Below are 21,941 nucleotides of genomic sequence, written 5' to 3' on the forward strand. Positions count from 1 at the left end.
CCTCCCTGGTGAGATGGAACAGAAGAGAGAAAACAAACCCCAGAATTTCTCATCTTTATTGTGTGCAGTTGAACAACATTTGGAAAGCTCAATAAAGAAGACAAGAATGCAAATTATTCTGTGCTATTCAGAAAGACAACTGAGCAGCATTTTCAGAACAGGAAGCATAAATGTATTTCCCCTATTTCACTTCAGTCCTTAGAATAAATAAAACTGGCAGCTGAGGCAAAAGTGTTGTTTCTTAACAGCTTCTTAAAAATACAAATACTGTCTACAAAGCATAGACCGCTTTTTGTTCTATTCCAATGCTCAGCACACTGGTTCCCAGTTTGTGGTACTGCAAATACCTCCTAATCCTGAAAATTCACCCAAAGGCCTGAGCACTGAGACAAAACTAAAAGCAGCTGCATTGCCTAATGCCAAAAGCCTACCTAACCTAGTTGTTGTAGCAGCAGCACTCACTGGTGGTAGTGGTTTAACCCAGCTTGGTGCCACACAGGTAGGTGCTCGCTCACTCTTCCCAGGTAGGACAGAGGAAAGAATTGTAAAGGTAAAAGTGTGAGAACTTATGGGTTGAAGTAAAGACAGGTTACTAGTAAGGCAAAAGTTCTTTGTTCTGCACGCAGAAACAAAGCAAACAAGGAATTAATTCATTTGTCACTTCCCATCAGCAGGCAGATGTTCATCCACTTCTAGAAAAGCAGCTCTCCTCATGGGTAATGGTTTCTTGGGAATACAAACACCATCACTCCCAACGTTCCTCCCCTCTTCCTTCTCTACCTCAGCTTTCATCGCTGAGCCTTGCACCATATGGTATGGGATGTCCCTTTGGCCACTCTGGGTCACTTGACCTGGTTCTGTCCCTTCTCAGCTCCCTGTGCACATCCAGCTCCTTGCAGGCAGGGCAGCATGAGAAGCTGAAATGTCTTTGGCTTTGCGTAAGCGCTGCTCTGCAGTAACCAAACATTTGTCTGTTACCAACAATCTTTTGATTAAAAATCCAAAACATAGCATCATACAAGCCTCTATGAAGAAAATTAATTTAATTCCAGCTAAACCCACAATAATGTGCTGTGGCATGGCCTCTTCTGTTTGTCACAGTCCTTTCACAGGTCCCCTCAGACACTTGCTGTGTCATGGTCTTATCCATGGCCACAGATGCTTCTAGGTACTCTGGCATGGCCCTATCCACATACACGGATGTTGCAAGGTGTACCTCTGTGGCACGCAGTTCTCCATGTCCATAGGTGCTTTGAGGTGTACCTGCTCTGAAGTGAACTCTGTGGCCACAAACGCTTTGGAGTGTACGTGCTCCCACATGGACTCATCCACAGGTCACATTTCCTCTGCCTTGAGTTCAGCCTGAGTTCCAGCCTGTCCGGTACAGCAGCACAGGGACAGCAGCGATGCCCTGGCCATCTGCCAGCCCAGGCTTACGGCCATAGCTATTATCAAAATGTTTCCAAGCACAGCAAAACAAGATGATAAGGAGCAGAGCAAACACCTAAAATAAGCACCGCAGTCTAAAGTACGGTAAGGCAAGCAAGCCTCATCACAAGCACAGGAACCTGTCATTTAGCAGTTAAACAGCTATAAGGTCTATAAATTTGGTCTAGTACAGCCCACATTCCAATCAAATCTCTCATCTTGAACCCTTCATGCCCCATGTTGGATGCCAAAAGACGGTAGGACTGTCATAGCCATACAGGAACAACTCCCTTGCTATACACCTCTTGCAGTTTCTAGCGATCAGTCTCTAGTGTGTTTTTGTTCCAGGTGTATCACTTCTGCATTTCATGCTTTTGTTATCTTGCTTCCATTAGTTTTTCAGTCACATTTTACACTCATGTAAGCTATATGGCAAGTTTTAAAACATAACCACACAGTATGTGCAAAAAGGCTATTCTTTCATTCTGGACTGCCTACCTGCGTATTCCTCCTATCAAAAGACAAACCTTTTCCACAGAACTCGTGAACTTACAGACATGTTTTATCGTTACTAACCTGCCCCTTTTCCAGAGGGAAGCCCCAACTAATTCAGCTGGTTCTCAGTTGTGTCCATTCTACAGCTTTGACCACTTTCAACCTCCTGTGTGAGCCTTCCCGTTTTACTACATTTTTGTGGAAGGGTGGACCAGAATTTTACACTGCAGTACAACCAAACTGCACCATCAATTTACACTCTGTTTTATTCCTCATTTCCTACCAAGCCATCCTTAGCACCTGTCTGACCCGCTGCTGAGCAGCAAAACAGTGTTCCCACAGAATTCCCTGGATAATTCCAAAATCATTTCCTACTCAGACATAGCTAACTCAGAGGATGCAGATGTAGGTAAACTGAGAACTAAGTGTTATTTTAATCTTACAGATTATTTCACATTACATTAGCAAATGCTGAATTGCATCTTCTGTTTGATGAGCTGTGGTATCATGAGATTGTTTTGCTACTTTAACACTTCATTTTCGTTATTTTTGAGAACTCGACGCACGTGCAAACATTTTGTTGCTATTTACCCTTCATCTTTTACATAACCACTGAGTAGCAGAGACCCACAGGACTCCCCTAGCAGCCTCCCCTCATTGGGAATATTGGTAACCTACTCCTTTACTCTTGATTATTTTGCACGTTTTGTGATGTTAAGATACCTCCTCTCCCCACTTACTGCATTACTGTATTTTAAAGAAACCTTAATGAAACACCCTAACAGCCTTCATGGAAACAGCATCAAGCTGGCCTTTTTCTACTAAGAGCTTTCCCACAACTCTAATGAACACAAGGCAGCAACTCTGCCAATACATATTTAGTCACACATGCACTAATTCTACTTTTTATCAATGCACAAGGAACTGAAAATTAAGTTTGTAAATCCAACTTGAAGCTTTTTAAAAACTGGCATAAATTCTATTGCTTTTCAGCCCTTTTGGTATTTTCAAATGCAGTAACAGTAGCTCAAATATTCCCTGCACTAATCTTTCTAGGACTCCCACGAATGTACGCAGTACGTTGCAGACTCACCTCGACAGCTGCCTTACTTTGGGACCAACCTTCAAGCGTCCTGCAGCAAGGGCCCTGGTATTCAAATCTGTCTAACCTCCCGCACAGTAAAGCACTCATTTAGCTCCTCTGTCACAATCTTGTAACATTTCAGTTCTTCTCGCACCTTAACCGCCTGCTGACCCATACGCTTCTGACAGGCTTCCTGCATAGAAGGACACAAAAAGCATATGTACAGGTTTGACTGTTCTGCATGTTTGCCTTGCACATTGCACTGTTTTTCATTTTTGTCCTTTTCTATTTTCTTAGACACTAACGAGGACGAAGCTTTTTTTCTCCTCATATTGTCAGATGAGACAGCAAATTGCTTTGCTAAAACCTGAATTTTTTTTAAGATTTGCAGTCTCTGTGCCGTCTTAGCTATTGTCACCACCAGTGAAGGAGTTTGCAATATAATGTCCTAATTCTTAACGGATTTAGTCCTTAGTTCGAGACAGAGTCATTCAGTCCAAGGGGAGTCTAGATTACCTATCGCCTATTCCACTTCAATTCACAGAATGGCACCAGTTTCCAAGAGAACAAATAGTTTCTCTTATCTCTGTGATCTCAACAGCCTCACTCAAAACCAGACGTACTAGTCCTTAAGCACTTTTTTAGGCTGGGATTTCCACAGATACACACACACACACTGGGCTAATTCCCCAGCTGTAATGGAATCTTAGTTACACTGCCCTTTGCTGCTTTTTTTAAAAATCAACTTATACCCTATACTTTTACCAAAGTCACGTTTTCTTTTTTCTTCATCTATTTTTCCTCTCTATATGGATTTAAAATAGCCACTTTTTTTTTTTTTTTTAAATAAATGTTGTGATAGAAGTCTGGTTTCATTTTGGTTTAGATAAAGCCTGCCCTTTCTGCACATACTCCTACTATGAGTAAGGCTAACTCTTTATTTCCTTGCCATTATAGTGTTTCAGTGTAAGACTGGGTTTGGAAACATTTCAAGGAAAGCTACTGTGAAGGTCCACGAAAAGCACCCAGACAGCCCAAAGAGAATTCCAATGCTAAAATAAAATCTTTACTCCAAATGGAAAGAGTATTTTTTTAGTGGTGCAAGGAAGAAGGAGGGGAGAAAAGGGAGTAATATTCTTGTTTCTGTTCAGTGCTGCTGCCATACCGAAAAGCCATACAAAAACACCAGAAGGAAAGTTTCTGTGAAAGGAAATCTACAAACTACATCCAAAAAAAACAAGCTGAAATAAAAAAAATAAGAGAAAAATTTTCCATTATATTCATGGCCAAGGGAAGTACCTTTTAAGGGGCTCTCATTTAAAAATCAAGATTCCTGATCCTGTGCTACAACATGTGCAGCCCTGACTGACCAGGTCTTAAAGGAGCCGCAGGTTTACTGGCCTCCCTTTCAGCTCCCTCCATGACCGTCCCCATTAGGTACCTCCAGGGATTCCACAGCTGGATGAACTATTTACCCTTTTACATCTTTCCTGAACCATGTGTTGACTTTTACATGAAAGCTACCGTTCAAGAAGGAACATGGCAGGAATTCCTCATGGAAACTTAGCTATATTCTTCTGAAAGCATGACAGGAACAAACCTTCTCTTTTTTGACAGGTGTACAGAAAACATCAATTCGAGGAGTTGAGGTTGTTTTATTTTAACACCTAATACAATTCAAATTTAAAGGATTACTTGCACAAAAAAATAAACACATTTGGTATAAAAATTTATCATCACTTTAACACCTTTGTTTCTTCTTATGGCCTGCACCTTCTCTGGAGCAGAAACATATAAGACTAATGGCACAAGTTTGTTTTATTCTACAGCATTTTTTTCTTTTACATACTCAAGTACCCTAGAGGACAACAGCCCGCTGTATACAAGAACCCTTTTCTTCAGCCTGCTGAATTAATTTTCATAAAGAACCAAAGCTATAAAGGCATTTTAAAAATCATTGTCTTTTTTTTTTTTTTTAAGAAGCACTGACTTTTTGCACCATTTATATACACAGTGTTACATAACAGCTCTTGAGTACAGTACATGCAGCAGAATATATCTGTTGAATATAAAACATACATTTAAAATCTTGACTTATCAGAATTTTCTGAAGACTGATTAACTGTAGAATGCCCACCGCTTAGAGAAAATGGTTTGACAGTACAAATGCCTGCATATGTTGGAACAATCCAAGGCTTGCTGGAATAGTATCTGCAGCACATCAATGTGCATAAACAGCCTACGTACAATATTAAAACACAACCAGCGAAACCAGTAGCTCAAGATCTTATGACTGCTATGTTAACCCTTCTTTAAGTGGTTGCAAGGAAGTGTGGTGGAGGTTCCTCCCCCCAGTCAAGTCCCCTATAAAACCTTTAGTATGCAATTTGTTTTCCAGGTGAAGACATTTATTTATGTCTGCTGCCTCTCCTCTTCATCGCAGCCGTACACTGTGGACAGTACCATTTCCCTTTCGGTGCTTCTGTCAGTCCAACACATCCATAATGGAACCATTCAATGGGGCACTATAAAAACAGAGTTTGAGAGAGGGTTTGGGAGTTTGCTTTTCTTCTTAAATCACAACCACATACAATTATATGAAAAGAAGCGCGAGTAGAAAGAGTAGATTCTGCCTTTCATACCAAGCAAATAATGGGATAAAACGAAAAAAGAGGAGGAATCCAGACCTTAACATACACTCAACAGAATAAGGAACACAATAAAAATTCTAGGAGTCATATACAGACTCATTTATATACAAAACAAAATAAGTATACTGTGCTAATGAAAATTTAGCTTGACAACGTTTTATGTGACACAACAGTAATTTTAATCACTCGCTTCTGACTGAATGCAGGAGAATCTCAGAAGTACATAATTACATTTACTTGTTCTTTTAAAACTTGCAGTATTTGAATCAGACAATTGGGATTAATACTGACATAGCTGGATGTTCCCAGAAATAAAGGGTATTTCAAGTATGTCAAACTTTCTCAGGAAAGAGAGAAGACTTCTAAAGGAATCTGAACTGTGGGGACAGATGGGGAGAAGTTTCCTGAAGAATGCTTCAACCCGGATGCACGTTAATTCACATCATACTTTTCACACAAATATTTAAGCTCTACTTCTGTCTGAAGTTTTCCATGATATTTTCTATGAACCTGGCACTACTACTATTTCTAACATCAGCTGCTAACTTCTCGCTTTCTCTTCTTTACTTGTCGACTGATTTTCTGCATGATTCCTTCAGCCTCAATACAAGTCATGGAAGATGAAATAAGAACGAAAAATTTAAAGCAGTAAAAGTGAAATCCATGAATATCAGAATCCTAAGTTGTACATCTCCAATACAAAAACTGTCAAGGTTGGAATGTATCTTTTTAAATTTGCAGCTACTCACAGAGAAAATTAAACATATGTAATGACAATGTTTGAGATAATGATCAGGGATGAAATATTCAAGTTTGTTAAATGCAAGTCCAATTTTTAAATTTTTGCCTAGGATTTTTCCCTAAGCAAAAAAAAAAGCCTTTCAAACACAAAAAAGTTAGCAAGGGGAAGTTTTGTTTAGAATGGAAGAGCTACACTCACCTAAAAGTTCTTAAAAGTAAAGTTTGCAGATTCTGAATACTCTTGTTACACACAATAATTGAACCTTATTGTGGTTAAGCAAGGAGAAATACATGGAACTCCTTTGTGGCTGGAAAGATTAATATTAAAAACATTTTCTTTTATCTCTGCTTGCTCCCATCCATTCTATACGTTCACAACTTAAGTCTGAAGTGAGGTAGCGGATATAAATGGCAGAAAGGAAAAGTAATTACTGCTTCTGTTGTGTGTGTGTAAAAAACAAAGAACTATACTTGTCCATATTTTCACTCAAACTGGAAACATAAGCATTACAGAAAAGTAACTCCTGGAAGCAATAGTTACATGCACAAGGCTTCTCTTAGGAACATTCTGAGCTTTATTACTTACGTCTTGGTTATCACAGCCTACCATCTCACCATAGGACACCTATTAAAAAAGAAGGAAAAACAAACCTTATTAATAAAAACAACATTCTCAAAGAGTGGAATTCAAGGTTTTTGTTTCTTTTTTCTTTTACATTGAGAAGTTCTTCCATCACCAGTGGCAACGATATATGTTTTTTGTTACATAATTGTGTTCCCATGTGTGTTTCAGGTTGGATAAAAAAAGCCAGCATTCAAAACTCAAACTAAGCACATCTTGGTACTGAGCCCTGCTGTTTGGACATCATCAACCCACTTTTCAAACATACTCATGCCTAGCATTTCCCTTGTGCACGTGACAACTTCAAGGACTATTTGAAATAAACAATCAAATACTTTCAAAAGAACCAAAGAATTCTGTAAACTCTAAAAAAAATAAATCTAACACTTAAAACTGTATAAAATAAGAACAGGCATTTTTAAAAACAAGTTTCTCATGCTCCCATTCAATCTTTCAATTTTCTGAGTGCCTTTTACAAAAATAGAATCTTCTCCATTATTAATTTATTTTACAAAGGGAGGAAAGTATGAGAGAAAAAGTATTACTCCAACTCAGAATTTTAAGTAAATTCACTGTGATCGTATTCGTCTTTGAATTTCATTATTCCTGAATTCTTCAGTAAGACTTAGAACTCTCCAGATATGGCACATCACAGAAAAACTTGTTTTTCCCTTGGGCATTTGAGTTCATTATTCATACTACCACAAGGAAAAAAAAAAACATTCTGTTTGCAGTACTGGAATTCTGATCTGTTTTTAAATGAGCAGTCAGAGCAAGAAGCTCACCTACAGTGAAACAGCGTATCTGGTTATATTTCGGGTTGGGTGATGCTTTTACCTGATTACAGATGCAGTAACGTGGCTCATTTGGATCATAGGTCCAGTCAACCTGGCTATTAGAATCAGACTCCGGTATTACTGCTGTTTGCTGGGACAATTCTTGTGCCAGCGCAGATGAGGAAGAACATGACGACAGAGAGGATGAAGAGGAAGACGATGAGGATTGCTGACTTGAGGATTTGTTGTTGTTTCTGAACAAAAGAAAAAAAAAAAGCATACCATAATTGAAGTTCATTTACAGGCAAGTATGTAAATCTTGAAGTGGCATTCCTTAACGCATTTCATTCAAGAATTGCGATAGTAAAACTGAATCTCTCTGGAAATCAGGCTTAACAGCTTACACGCACAGCTTACAGTCAGGCTGTTCTAATCCATGGAATTTAACAGCTCTAAGTTGTCAGATGGTTTTACTGAATGTTTTACTTCACAATTTTTTTTTTTCCCTTACTGATACCCTTAGTGTCAAGTCTCCATTGGGAAAATGTTGATGATAAAACAGGCCTTTGCATACAAGTAATGTAACATGTCATGTACAATAGATAACTGTTAAGATGGCTGATTCTATGCTAATCTCCACTCACGCATCAGCTATCACTCCACTGGAACAACGTCAATTAAAAATTCTATGCTTTTGATTCTAGGTCAGATCTGACAACCAAGACATATGTAGACAAGAAATGATTCTAAAAAAAACTTTTTAAGTGAGCTGCAAATGAAAACAAACATACATGAAGAAAGAAAAAAGAGCAAGTCAGTTTAAAATACAGGCATTCTGGGACAAAATCTTTCAAACAAAACTTGACTAGAGTCCTCAAATGCTCTAAAAATTCATTTTTTATCAGAAGTAAATTTCATCCTGCTTCCTGCCCTGAATGGACCGACATCAGAATATGTACTGGTTACCAGTAAAGCAGCAGGAAGCAAATCTCCAGATCTATGTCAAAACCATCTACAAAGCACTGCACAATATTTGCAACATTTACATTTAGGCCAAATCTTCTCTCTTGTGGACAGAAAAATGAGGAAAGAAACTAGACAATATAACAGACAAAAGAATAAATCAAAATATTTCTTTAAAACCTTGGAGTGAATTTGAGTAAGGAAAAAGAAAACAGAGGAGAAAAGAAGAAAGTCCTGTACAAAAAAAAGGCCAGCATAGAATAATTACTTTCTGGTCATGTTTTTTTAATCCCTTGCATATTAAATACAAAGTATTTCTAATATGGCCTATGACCTTTAAGTGAAAGTTCAGCTGTCAACTGCAGTCAACAAGAAAACCTACTTGCTTTTTCTGCCACTTCGTGAATCTGTGCTTGATGAACTTAATGTTTGTGTTAATGTAGATGCCAGAGCTGATGACGAATATCCAGTTGAATCTCTAGATAATGAAAATTCTCTTCCAAGCTGGAAATCATTGTTCTTAAATGCCTCGTAGCTGGCTTTTAAACTGGATGTTCTTCTTCCTTCCTTCATCTAAAAAGGAATACTGATACTGTATCAGATTACACAGTAGAGTTCTTACTTAGGACATACCAGGCTAATATTATTGCCACACTTATTCTTTTAATAAAGTGATGCATAGTAAGTGGTAAGAATGGGTAAGAATATTCCATAAGAAAAGCTACAAAATGAGTAATCCTTGTATGAAAGTTTTAAAGGATGAAACTGCAGCATAAAAACAATAATGATGAGAACTACATCACATCAGCTGAAAGCGATCAAAATAATTACTAGTATTCCTTCTTCTGGAAGGCTGACGAGAATGGGAGATTGTTTTGACGTTACCTGCGCTGTGGCTTGCACTGCTTGAGCTGCTGCCATGGTAATAGCACCGGCCCCAGATCCTGAAGATAATGAGCCGAGGTTATATGATGCCAATGGTTGAGAAGAGTTTGTATTGTATGCATTGTTTGAAGAGGATGATGAATTATTGTTTCGACACCCTTGATGAACAGAACACATTCATGAAATTCAAAATGAAACTAAATTCCTTTGCATTTTAAGAAGAGTTATATATGACAACCAGTGAAAGATTAGGAACTCCATGTGTGCAGAGTAGTCCGATCACTTGGAAAAAATTCTAAGAAAATTTTTTGACGCTGCTAGTTTTCTAGTTAAAAATCCACCCTCACATGCAAGGAATCCTTTTAGAAAGGCAGTCCTCCCTATCACACTCAGCTACATATAGACATAACACAGCTGTTATTCCTATACAAGCCTAACCTCAGTTGAAATGATATTGACTACTGTGACAATTAAGAAGAAATTAAGAATTTGACTGTACAACTACACTGTCCCTAAAATAACACTCTTAACAATCTTAATACTAAAAGCTAAAAATCACAATTTGAATGCACCAGATTTTCTGACAGCTGTTCAAATGTAGTTCCATTTTAATGTGAAGTTCTTTAAAGATAAATGACTATGAAAAACTCCATTAAAAATCAGCGAACGGCATTAAATTCCAAAAGCCAATGTTCTTTATTTACTAATACCCTCTCATAATCTTTCATTTTCAGAAAAGATCTACTAAATATCCTCATTTTGAAAACTGACAGAAAGTTGTGCTGTGGTTTTATTCAATAATCAAAGGGCCTTCTTACCTCTCCTCATTTCACACAACACTCAGAAGGATTTGATCACAGCTGAATGCTAGAGCAGAGCAACCCTTAAAAGATGAATGGAAATTCTTTTCCTACTTTGGAAATCGCTGCACGGGCTTCTTTACCTCAAAATAATGCATGGATCTTTTATATTTCTACTACAGGATGAATGAAAACTACACTGCTATACCCTTCCAGTGTAAATAAGAAGAAACAGCCAACACAAAGCTGTCAAATGACAACAAAGCCAATGAGCTTCATGCACAACACAGATGAGTAACAATGTCTGCAATTTCTCATTTTTAAAATGACTGAAAATCCCAGAGGGAAGCGTATGAGTCTCTGATATATATTTAAATTTAAAAAAAAAAGTAATACACAGATATAATTGGATTTCTCTTCCCTCTAATAAAAAGTAATAACACGTCAGACAATTAAGATTACCTGGTGTATTTTCCTTAGAGGCATCTGAAGTAAGGGTAGATAGAAGAGCTTCAGATTTAAACTTCTTCTCAGGAACGTGATCTGTTGCACCGTGGTGAGACGACGGATTGTGTTTCCTTTCTAAGAAAAACAAATGAAGTGAACTTAAATGGAAAAGCCTTTCCAGTTCAAAACTAAAACTGTAATAACTACAGATAATAAAATAGCACTTCTAACTAACTGCCAGCAGCAAAACCTCAAAACCTTTTTATTTCACTCTTTCAGTTCTTCTGAATAAGCATGATCACCATTTAATCATGCCAATTTTTCCAGCATTTGGAGAAAAATATAATAAATGTAGTTGATGACAAATAAATCTTAAAAGGCGAATATGTTTTTATCTATCAAATACTCACTCTCTACTGGAGTGTGAGAATGGGCGTGATGGTTATTCACAGGCTGAGATGGTGTATCCAGCTCCAGGGATCCTAAAAACGGGAGGTAAAAAGGCCAGAAAATTTTGAAGTCAACACTGTAATGGTTTTAATTTTTCAGATACTAATTAAGTCTTTACAATATTAACCAAAACACTATGCAGTTACATTTATATTAATTGGAAGGATTTTAGATTTGGAATCCTTCCCAAACTCAACCCAGGAACAACTACATAGAATCACAGTATATCCCATATTGGAAGGGAACTACAAGGTTTATGAGTCCAATCCTTTTCTCAAGACCACAAAAAATTGAAACCCTGTGTCTGAAAATGTTGTCCAAATGCTTTTTGAACTCCAGCAGCTTGTGGCCATGAGCACAGCCCTGGGCAGCCCGTTCCAGTGCCCGACCACTCACTGGTGAAGAACCTTTTCCTAACACCCAGCTGACCCTCCCCTGACACAGCTCCATGACGTTCTCTCCAGTCCTGTCGCTGTCAGTAAAGAGGTAGGCTGCCATAAGGCCTCCTTTCAGCTTTCTGTTCTCTGGGCTGAACAAACCAAGGGGCCTTTGCTGCTGCTCAGACACCTTCCCCTCTAGATCCTTTCCCACCTTCTTAGCCCTCTTCTGGATGCTCTCTAACAGCTTTATGTACTTATACTGCGATGTCCAAAACTGCACACAGTGCTTGAGGCGAGGCTGCACAGTGCAGAGTAACGGGGACAATCCCTTCCCTTGCCCACCTGGTAGTGCTGGGCCTGGTGCACCCCAGCCTTGTCATAAAAGGTTAAACAGGACTTTACTGTTGTGAACCCTTTTAACAGGAAAGTTTTAAAACAGAAATTGCTGACTACTGCTGTGCAGCTGTTCAAAGAAAAGTTAAAATCAAAGCCAATAATGAGAACCGAGAATGACTCTGCTTTCAATATGCCACTTGTTCCAATGAGTTGCATACAGGCCGGTAAAGCCGCACTAGAAGTACTGACAACATGTGCTGATTTGAACTGAAAATTGTAGACACATTTGTGAACATAAATGTTAAAATGCAGTTAAGAGGTAAACTGTATTAAAGAGGTGAACTCCCATCTTGTCATACTGACTCAAAACACACGAAGACCAGAAATATGTTTCAATTTTTTGACCTAACATTCTGTCATACATCTGTATTCAAAATCGCCAATGTTGAAAACACCCACGGTGGAAATCCAAAAAGAAGGGAGGAAAGCAAAAGCTGAGCTAACATTAATCATGCCGCAAATCAGTCCAAAGGCTGCCCTCTGGAGGAACCTCAATAATATGTTTTTACTCTGAAAGCTAAAAATGTTAAGAGGTTTCTCATTTTACCTTTTGTTTTATTAAGTAATAAGTATCTTAAAAGCAGTCTGGTTCACTTACACTTTCAGTTTTCAAAATTCTACCTACCTTGCCAAACAAATGGCCCAAATAAAGCTAGCATCAGATCTTAAAACTGCAGCTTGGACTCCAGCTAAAATAAACTGGTTGCCATTTTCTGCAGTTGTTCATTAATAACACTTACTTAGCAGCTTTCTTTTAGTGCCCATTATTAAAAAAAACAAAAGCAATTACAAACAAAATTTTGAGGAAAACTAGTTTTGTGACAAAGTTCAAAGAAAGAATATTTACCTCTGGTTTCTTCACGTGACTTGGGTCACTTTTCACTAGCTGTAACAACTCTGAAATTTATCATAATCGCATTTGAACTTGATGCCTGAATACTAATAGGTATAGAGGGCTAGATTTTTCCACACCAAGTTGGCCTTAAAACCGTCACATTACATCCCATTTATATTCTGAACACTAGCTTTGCAGTACTGTAGTATTTGTTGAGCTTGCAGGTTTCTTCCCCAAAACACTTCTTTCTCACCACCTTTTGATAAAATCACCTATTCTCTTCTCTTCAAAAAAGAGTTCCACAAAGTAGCTAACTTTACTTGACATTCCATGCCTGTAATTGGAATATCCACCCTCCTCTATTTGGTGGCATGTAACAGGCTGGGTAGGTTAAGCTTAGACTGCAATACTTTTCTGAATGCCTACAGTATTAAATCCAGGTTTAAAGAATTCAGTATCTTACTGTAGCTATTCACATGTACAACAGCCCCATGAAAAAGAGAAATTATTCTAACTTCTCAGCTGTATTTTGATTTCACTGGTAAAAATCAAAGTTTGAACTAAAATTTGAGAATCACTGACTGATAAAAGGTATGCAGGTCAAAGCAAAGCTACAAAACAAGTGGAAACACTGCAGGCCAATAACAACTTCATCATGTCTTTCTTTTGTAAAGCAACAGAAAATCTGTCAAGTTTTTTAAGAAAACTATGCATACTTACGTCTCTCTAATATCTCTGTAATTCCAGCATTGTCTGCTTCAAGTTCCATTTTAAATTTAGCAAGTTCCTGGTCCAGTTTTCTCAAGTGACGGTCTACCTGTTTTTGAGACAACAGTAAATAGCATCCAGTTCTGGAACATGAATAGCTACACTGGGCATGTCCAACCTGGATACTGCTCACAGTGCAGCGCTGACAAATAATATGGCACCATGCTTAAATTGCAAAGAAATCACGTCACTTTTCAAAGATGACAATTTGAAAAGACGTTATGTGCAGAAACATGCTGCCAAATTTGATGCATATCAAAGAATGCTTCGTAAAGACAAAACAGCAGAACTGAAAAAAGTCTGTCACCTCAGCACAATACCATAAAGTTAAACCTCAAATGGACTCTGTTGTGAAAGCTAGTTACGTGATAGCAAATTTGATTGCAAAAAAATCAAAACCATTTCCTGATGGTGAGTTTGTTAAGCAATATATGGAAAGCACAATGGATACAGCATGTCCTGATTAAAAAAATGGATTTTTCTAAAATCAGTTTGTCTCACCAGATCGTAGTAAGGTGAACTGAAGAAATAGGAAAGTATATGAAGAAAAGTCTGGAAGGTAAAGCTGCTAATTTCCAATGTTATGCTTTGGTGATAGATGAAAATATTGATATTACAGATACAGTTCTATTTGCCATTTTTCTTAGAGGTACTGATAACAAATATAATGTCACTGAAGAAATGGCTTCTTTGGTGCCACTGAAAGACAAAGCTAAACCTCCTGATTTACAGGAATCAGTAAAAAAATACACTGAAGCAATTTTCTTTAACCTGTGTTAACATTATCTAATATAGCTACTGATGGCGACCCAGTGATGGCCGGTAAAAAAAGAGGGACTTATAAAATTAATAGAAGACAGTGCAGTTACCATCAGTATCTCACTGCATCAGACATCAAGAAAATGTATGTGCAAAAGCTTTAAAATTGGTTGATGTCACGCAAATCGTCAAAGCTGTGAATTTCATCAAGTCCAAGGGACTGAATCATTGCCAATTCTACGAGTTCATTAAAAGTACGGATGTATTTATGGGGTCATCATTTACCTTCTGAAAGAAGGTGGCTAAGTCAGAGTAAAACGCTAAAAAGACTCTGCAAAGTGAAATCAAGTTCTTGATGGAATCAAAAGGAAAGTTTGCGCCAGAACATGAAGATCAAAAATGGCTCACAGATTTAGCATTTTTTTGTGGATTTGATCCCTCATTTAAAAGAGTTAAACATGTGTTTTCGAGGTCAAAATCACCTTATCAGTGCTATGCTTCAGATATTAACAGCGTTTGAAATGAAACTTACATCATGGCAAGCTCAAGTAATGGCAAATAATTGTATGCATTTTGATACATTGGCTAAACACAGTCCAGTGAACAGTGAAACATATGCAGCTGTGCTTTCCATTTTGATAAATTTCAGAATAGGTTTCAATATTTCAAAAAAAAAAAAGCATCTTTTTTATATATATGTGCAACTCCATTTTCGGTCAACAGAAATACATCACTTGCAAATTTCACATGCAGTGTATAGAGTTGATTCAACTCTAAGAAAAATTTGGTCATGTCTCTTTACCAGACTTTCGTAAGTCCTATCTTTCCAGAGAAGAACACCCCTCACTTCACCATCACGCTTATTCATGTCATCAGCTTTTGGCAGTACATACATTTGTGAACAATTATTGTCAAGGATGAAGCACAGGAAGAGAAATATTCCATCAAAACTCTCTCTGATGATCACCTTGAGTGCTCACTGAGAATGGCAACGGCTGCCACTGAACCAGCCTGATAGCATAAGTTTCACAAAAACGAAGTCAAACATCACACTGGTTTTATGTCTTTGTTGCTCCCTTTTTTATGTTTTAATAAAAACACATAAGTTTTGTCACTTATAAGCATTAAATTTATTACGTATTTTACATGCGGCCCATGGCAATTCCTGTTTGCTGAATGCAGCACAGACAAACCAAATGGTTGGACAGCCACAAGCTACACCCTTTTATCTGGTGCGCTAAAAACTTCCCTTCCAGCAGTTTTCATTCAGAACTAAGCATGCATAAGAACACAGAGAACCAGAACTTCTTGGTCTCAGCAGAAATACAAGGGTTAGCACTAAAATGGGCTGCTGCTGCTCAGCGGCCCAGTGAACTACAGGATTCATGAAAGCTGCATATTGGCTCAGCAGCTAGAAACCCTCCTCTTATTACAGGTGACGTTCCAAGACAAAATGTTATGTGTTTTCTATGAGAAAAAAGGCTAAGAGCATTTGAGGATGTTGTGAGTACGGGTACAGAAACTGAAAGAGAACAGTACACGAAATGCCCTTTAGAAGAGGTTATGCTGCACAGGGAAATTACAGGTTTCTTGTAGTTCAATATTTGTATTGTGCCACTATGCATAGAAAGAATGGTCTCTAAACTGAACGTGTAAAGACTGATGTGCTTTTGAGTAAGGTATGACATTCTCTCGTGTACCAAAAATTAACAAAAACAAATCTAAACCAAGAAACATCATGTTTGAAATGCTTTCTTCATCTGCAGTCATACAGTAGAATACTGTACTTAACTTTAACTAGTGCAAAATGAAGAAGTTTTTGCACCAAGAGAGAGGGTAAGTTCCAACATTCTTTAGTAGATGGAAGGAGAATCAACACAAACAAAGCATGTTTGTTTTATGTCTACTACATTTTAGAGCAATAACTTGCAATTTTTGTTCTCTGAATAAGTGTGAAGTAAATGTACTTAAAACCTAAAATGCATATGTTACAAGGAGGAATAACTTGCCTGTGGTCCTTCTTCAAAACCAAATAAAACCAAAAAGAGTATACATTAAAACCCTAGGATTTCTCAAATTATTTCTTTATATATACAACGTACAAGCAACAAATTTCCTAGAAGTCAATAAAACATTAGATGTTATTTTTTTTCTTTTAGAAAGAGACCATCTGTTTGAAGCTGACACAGGAGTACAAATAACACAACTGTAGCACTTATCAAAATGTTCTGAAATCCTTAACTCATAAATGTAAGTAATTCACTACAAGCCTTTTGCCTACTTACCAAATCATATATTTGATTGGCCAGCTGTACTTTCTCATCTGCATCTTCCAAAGCCTTATAATAATCCTGTTATACAGAGAATGTTTTTAAGTCATACGAATATAACTGAATTAATTTCAGCTGTTTTAAGCTACTGTAACCTAGCACAAAGTGTACATTAAAAGTAGAAATTCAAATCAGTTTTCAGAAAGATTGTAAAACTATTGTAAACAACAGTAAGCTACATGTTAGATGAGAGCTTTATCAGCTATCTATTGCTTAGAAAAAGTGAAACTACAAGGCGTGGACACTTCCTTCCACAGTGACACTTAGATCTCACTGCAAGAAAAGGAACAGTCTTTGATGTATTTTATACTATGCAGCATTATGGACTCAACATGAAATGATTTCTTTTACTGGATACTGCTACACAGTACTGTGACTGGAGGTGTTTTCAACACTATAGTTAAATATAGATAAGTAAGTTATTTAAAGTAATGTATTATAAAAGACTTTAATAAATTATTACAAAAATAAACTGACTAAAGATGTTATTTTAAAATCTGCTCTAAATAATGAAAAACCATAGATAAGCCCTCTTCTAAAGTTAGTGTAAGCATATTTATCTCTAGGTTCAAATAGGTTTAAGTGCCTTTCTATTTCAATTTCCGTTGAAGAGTACTTTGCTCAGGTGAAAACTGAGATCTTGATCCCATTAAAGTCATTTTTTAAAATTTAGTGAAGTCAAGAGTTTTGACTTCCATTGTATTATTATTATTATTATTATTTGAAAGACAGTTTATTTGTTTTAATTAAGGAAAAAAAAAAACCAGCCTTGGCTGTCTAAGGGGCTGAAGTCACAAGTGTAGGAGGACTAGAAAGGATTTTTCTTCTGACAAAATGATGGACTACCCTGCTAACAATACCAACAATGCCAAGTGTCAAATGATAAGCAAAACAAAACACACATCCATCTTCTTATTCTTCTCTCCCTAATGGTACATATATCATATATATACTATAGAGAAGAACATGCACAGAATCAGAGGGAATGCTGAAGTTAAGATGGAAAAATATCCTTTAAAAGAATGCCAATTAGCTTACATGGCTTCAAGTCATACAAGCAGGAAGAAAATACCCAAGTTGAAATGTTAGTACCTGGTTTCATCACTCCAAGATTCACTTTTAAAAAAAAGTTTAATAATAGTAGCAAATACTGGGCAAAACTTAAAAGAAATGCTTGATCAAAGAAACATTTTTCTCTGCTAAGGAAGTCCTATCCATCTCCGTGAAAGCCCAGAGGAAGTCACAGTTCTGAACACCTAAGCCTTCATTCAATCAGAAACTATTTTTTTCTAACGTTATCTTCTTTTGAAAAAGAAAAATGCAACCCACTCCTGTGACATCCTTACTTTTTTGATTGATGTCATCTGTTCTTCTCTCCATTCAGGTTTGTTTTTCTTTGCATTCATAAAAAATTCATTTACCCTCTGCTCAAGCTGATCCATTGCATCTGCACGGGAAAATATTAAGATAATATTTATCTTCTCACATACATAAACATTACAAAATAAGGTGGAATTTTTTTCTTAAACAAAGTTGACAGGACTGAGGTGTAAATTATTATAGCAAAAACAAACAAGTAAATAAACAGAACGAAACTAGTGACAGTGGACAGAGGAGGGAAATATTTACCTTAATTTCCAAGAAGCAGAATTGCATTCTGGTAGGATTCTCATCAAGGTTCTTGTGCTCTCCACATGGGATAGGCAGGACTCCAAGTTCTAAAGGTTTTTTGCCCCTAAGAGCAGTGGTGGTGACTTAAAGCATGACCCAAACTCCTCACCCAGGGCTCTAGACTGCTGACTTTGGAACATTCTAGCCAGTTACAAACTGAGCGGGAAACAAAATGTTCTCCTAAGAGAAACAGTCAAATACAAAACCAAATAATTGCAAAAAATTAGTGCCTCAAAAGAGAAGAGCAACCTTAACTCAAGGCCCTATACGCAGTATGCTAGGAAGGGTAAGAGCAATTGAAAACACTCACAAGGTTATTCCCACCCCCTAACTCCCATGTGGTAGAATCAAGGGATATGTGCACTGATAGGATAGCATGGACAGGATTCTTCCTTACACATAGCTGAGAAATATCTCAAGGGGAAAAAGTGAAACAATTATCCAACATTAGCGATTACAAGAAAGGAAAACATCAACCACAAGTTACTTGTCTGGTTATTTATTGAAGCAGGAAGAGGGATTCGCTTTCCTTTCTTTCCTTCCACCATCCTTCATAAAAAGCATCAAGTTTAATATTTCAACAGCTGGACATTTGTGCATGCAACAGCCTGCACGTGTCCAAAACCAAACAGCTGCTTCAGTCACACTAACTCTGACAGCCTGGCTGGCCTCAAGATAAGGGACAGTACTGCGATTATTTTTATTTTTAAAAAAAAACAGAACTCTCAGCAATGCAATCCAGACAATAGTTTCAAGTTAAACAAGGCAGCGCACCACCTACCTACAGACTTCGGGCTCTTGGTGTAAAACAATAAAGATGCTTTTCAGAAGCCAGCACTAAAACTGCCTCATAGGATGGGGTGGGGGTGAGGTAAAGAAACTAAGTATCTAATTCAAGAAACCAATTAATCTGCAAATAGGGTTAGTTCCTCAAATCCAATGGAGCCTGAAGTCCTCTCATTTTGCAAAATTCTCAACAACTAGAATTAGTTGCTCATGCAAATGATGAAAAATCAAGCATACTAAGAGAGCAAATAATTACTGGTACTACCTATGCAGGTAATCTCCAGAATCAAAACCAACAGGAAACTAATAACTTTAGATAGGAATGACAACAATTTATCCCAAGCCAAAACAGTCCATGTAAAGGCTCACAACAAGATGATTCAGATCCAGGCAGACAAAGCAGTCAAATGAACATTTTCCACTTGCACTGCATTAATACTTAGGGAGGACAATGACTGAGCAACAAGTGAGGCTTCCAAAAGGTTTGTTCTTTCACCAAATGACTACAATATGGTCCATAAAGCTAAAGGACAAAATGTTCTATCTTCTATTCCCAGCATGAAAACAACTCAGAGATTATTAAGGGCTCTACAGACAAAGAAATAAAAGGAATGATAAAAGTCATTTATCTTTTTATTGAGAACACATACCAGTCTGTGTGAAATTGCTTAAGTGAAAACTTCCACAAAAGCTTGGTCCCCTAGATAGATAAGAACTGGCAAACAGGAATGCAGAGCAGCTCTACTACATTACATGGAAGGTCCTCGACAATATACTTAAGTTTCTTCAGCTTCTCTTCCCTCCCACCTCTCTTTTAATCTGTGCTACTTTGTTCTGACATGCTAATTTCGTAGAACAGACCCCCAAAGAGAGCTGCCAGAAATTCTATTACAAAAAAGGCTTTTTTTTCCTAGAGCTTGGCTGGTCATCCACGATTTGAACCTAAGCAGAGGAAAAACATTCTACACTCCATGTGCAAATGTCTCAGAGCTCATGACTTTCAACTCTGATGTTCTTCACTTTTCCCACAGGAGCCTTATCAAGGCACACCGCATATACCTGTCTGCTGATTTATCTTCTCATGACGAGCACCAAAACCTGACCCATTCAAAGTCCACGTGATATAAACAGCATTCACACTCAAACACAACAGCTGTGTTATCTCTAAACGAAGTCTTGTATAGGTTTCTGGGTCGCAATCACCTGTCAAAGCACTATTCTGATATACGTCACAGGCACTGATCCCTCACAGCATGTCAGTGGGTCACAGCATCAGAATGGTCCATGGGTTCACATGAAGCTGTCAAACTGCCGGCTAAAGAGATGCGAGTCCAGAAGTTTTGTAATGTTTTCAGATGCTTTGTCATCCACTACAAGAATCCCCAAAGAACCACGGTCCAAGAAAACTTTCCTCTGGGCATAAGGTTGGTCTTTGTATACAAATACTCAGTGTTTTTTTCCCCACTTCCAATTAAAGAAAAGGAAATGACACCAATGCAACCTCGGCAGCACTGGCTGGCGCTAATAAACACCCAAGAGAAAGCCTGAGGCCTCACTTCAAACTTTTATAGGTTAAACTATCGGTTTCAAGAATCACAGAATCGTAGCATTTGGAAGGAAGCTTTGGGGACCATCCAGTCCAACCCCTTGCTAAAGCAGGTTCCTTAGAGGAGGTTACACAGGAAAGCATCCAGGTGAGCCTTGAATACCTCCAGAGCAGACTCCAGAACCTCTGCACAGCCTGTTCCAATGCTGTCACCCTCAAAGCACAGAACTTTTCTTCATGTTCATATGGAACTTTCTGTGTTCCTGTTTGTTCCTGCTGCCCCTTGTCCTGTCGCTGAGCACCACTGAAAAGAGCCCACCTCATACATCTGATTTCTGCACTTTAGATATTTATCAACCGTGATGAGGTCCTCTCCCTGTCTTCTCTTCTCCATGCTGAAAGTCCCAGAACTGTGCTCCTACACAGTAAGGTACTAAAAGCACGGTGCTGGCTTTTATGTTACTGTATAGCATTCTCTTGTTATTTCAACCCTTGCTCTGTCTCTCATTCTTCTTTAAGATACTCCAACCCCTCCGGCACTGAGGAATCCTCTCACCTCTTGTCTAAGTTTCATTAACAAAGACCTCTGCCTCTCACTTGCAGACAAACACATTTATTGCGTGTTAACACAGCAACACCTCACTGGGTGTTGTGGGAGATTAGTCCCAGCGGGACTGCTGGAGAGGATCAAAGGGGAATGCATCCTGGAAACAGCTGTAGGTGCTAACTTCATACAAAACGACCTACAGAGGAACTGTGTATGTGCCTAAGCGTCAACTAAGGCATAAGAGCACAGGCAAAAACCTCATTCACATACTCTGTGGTGAGGGGAGCTGGCTGGAAGGTTTCAGAACCAGCACGACCTGCTGAAAGAGTGGGGCGCAGCTCCTGTTCCAAACCACCATCACTGCTCTTAGGGACCAAAAATCTAGAGAGTTTGGGACGTGCCACCCGAAAGGCCCCAGGGAGCAGCACAAGCCCGGCAGCCTACCAGCGCAGTGCGGATGGGGGCCGGGGCGCCACTCACTGTCAGAGCACGGGGCGAGCGCGCCCCGCCCCTCGCTGCGTGCCGGCTGCTCCCCGCGCCGGGCCGGGCCTCCGCAGCGCCGCCTCCACGCCGGAGACGAC

The 21,941-nt window shown here is 38.4% G+C and overlaps 2 protein-coding genes across 2 annotated transcripts in view; both read right to left on the reverse strand.

Annotated features, from left to right (window-relative positions):
* The window catches only part of CPED1 (cadherin like and PC-esterase domain containing 1), a 158,498-nt gene extending 154,008 nt beyond the window's left edge, over positions 1–4,490 (reverse strand). Inside the window, exon 1 of the mRNA XM_021384823.1 lies at positions 3,017–4,490. The gene's annotated coding sequence lies outside the window, so the exon portion shown is untranslated. The remainder of the gene's footprint in view (positions 1–3,016) is intronic.
* The window catches only part of ING3 (inhibitor of growth family member 3), a gene marked incomplete in the record, with an annotated part of 17,758 nt that continues 721 nt past the window's right edge, over positions 4,905–21,941 (reverse strand). Inside the window, 10 exon segments of the mRNA XM_021384826.1 lie at positions 4,905–5,532; positions 6,986–7,024; positions 7,859–8,051; positions 9,143–9,333; positions 9,646–9,803; positions 10,908–11,027; positions 11,303–11,374; positions 13,674–13,770; positions 16,766–16,831; positions 18,157–18,256. Coding sequence (XP_021240501.1) covers positions 5,416–5,532; positions 6,986–7,024; positions 7,859–8,051; positions 9,143–9,333; positions 9,646–9,803; positions 10,908–11,027; positions 11,303–11,374; positions 13,674–13,770; positions 16,766–16,831; positions 18,157–18,256 — 1,153 coding nt within the window.

Source organism: Numida meleagris, chromosome 1 (genome assembly GCF_002078875.1).
Source record: "Numida meleagris isolate 19003 breed g44 Domestic line chromosome 1, NumMel1.0, whole genome shotgun sequence".
Lineage (NCBI taxonomy): Eukaryota > Metazoa > Chordata > Aves > Galliformes > Numididae > Numida > Numida meleagris.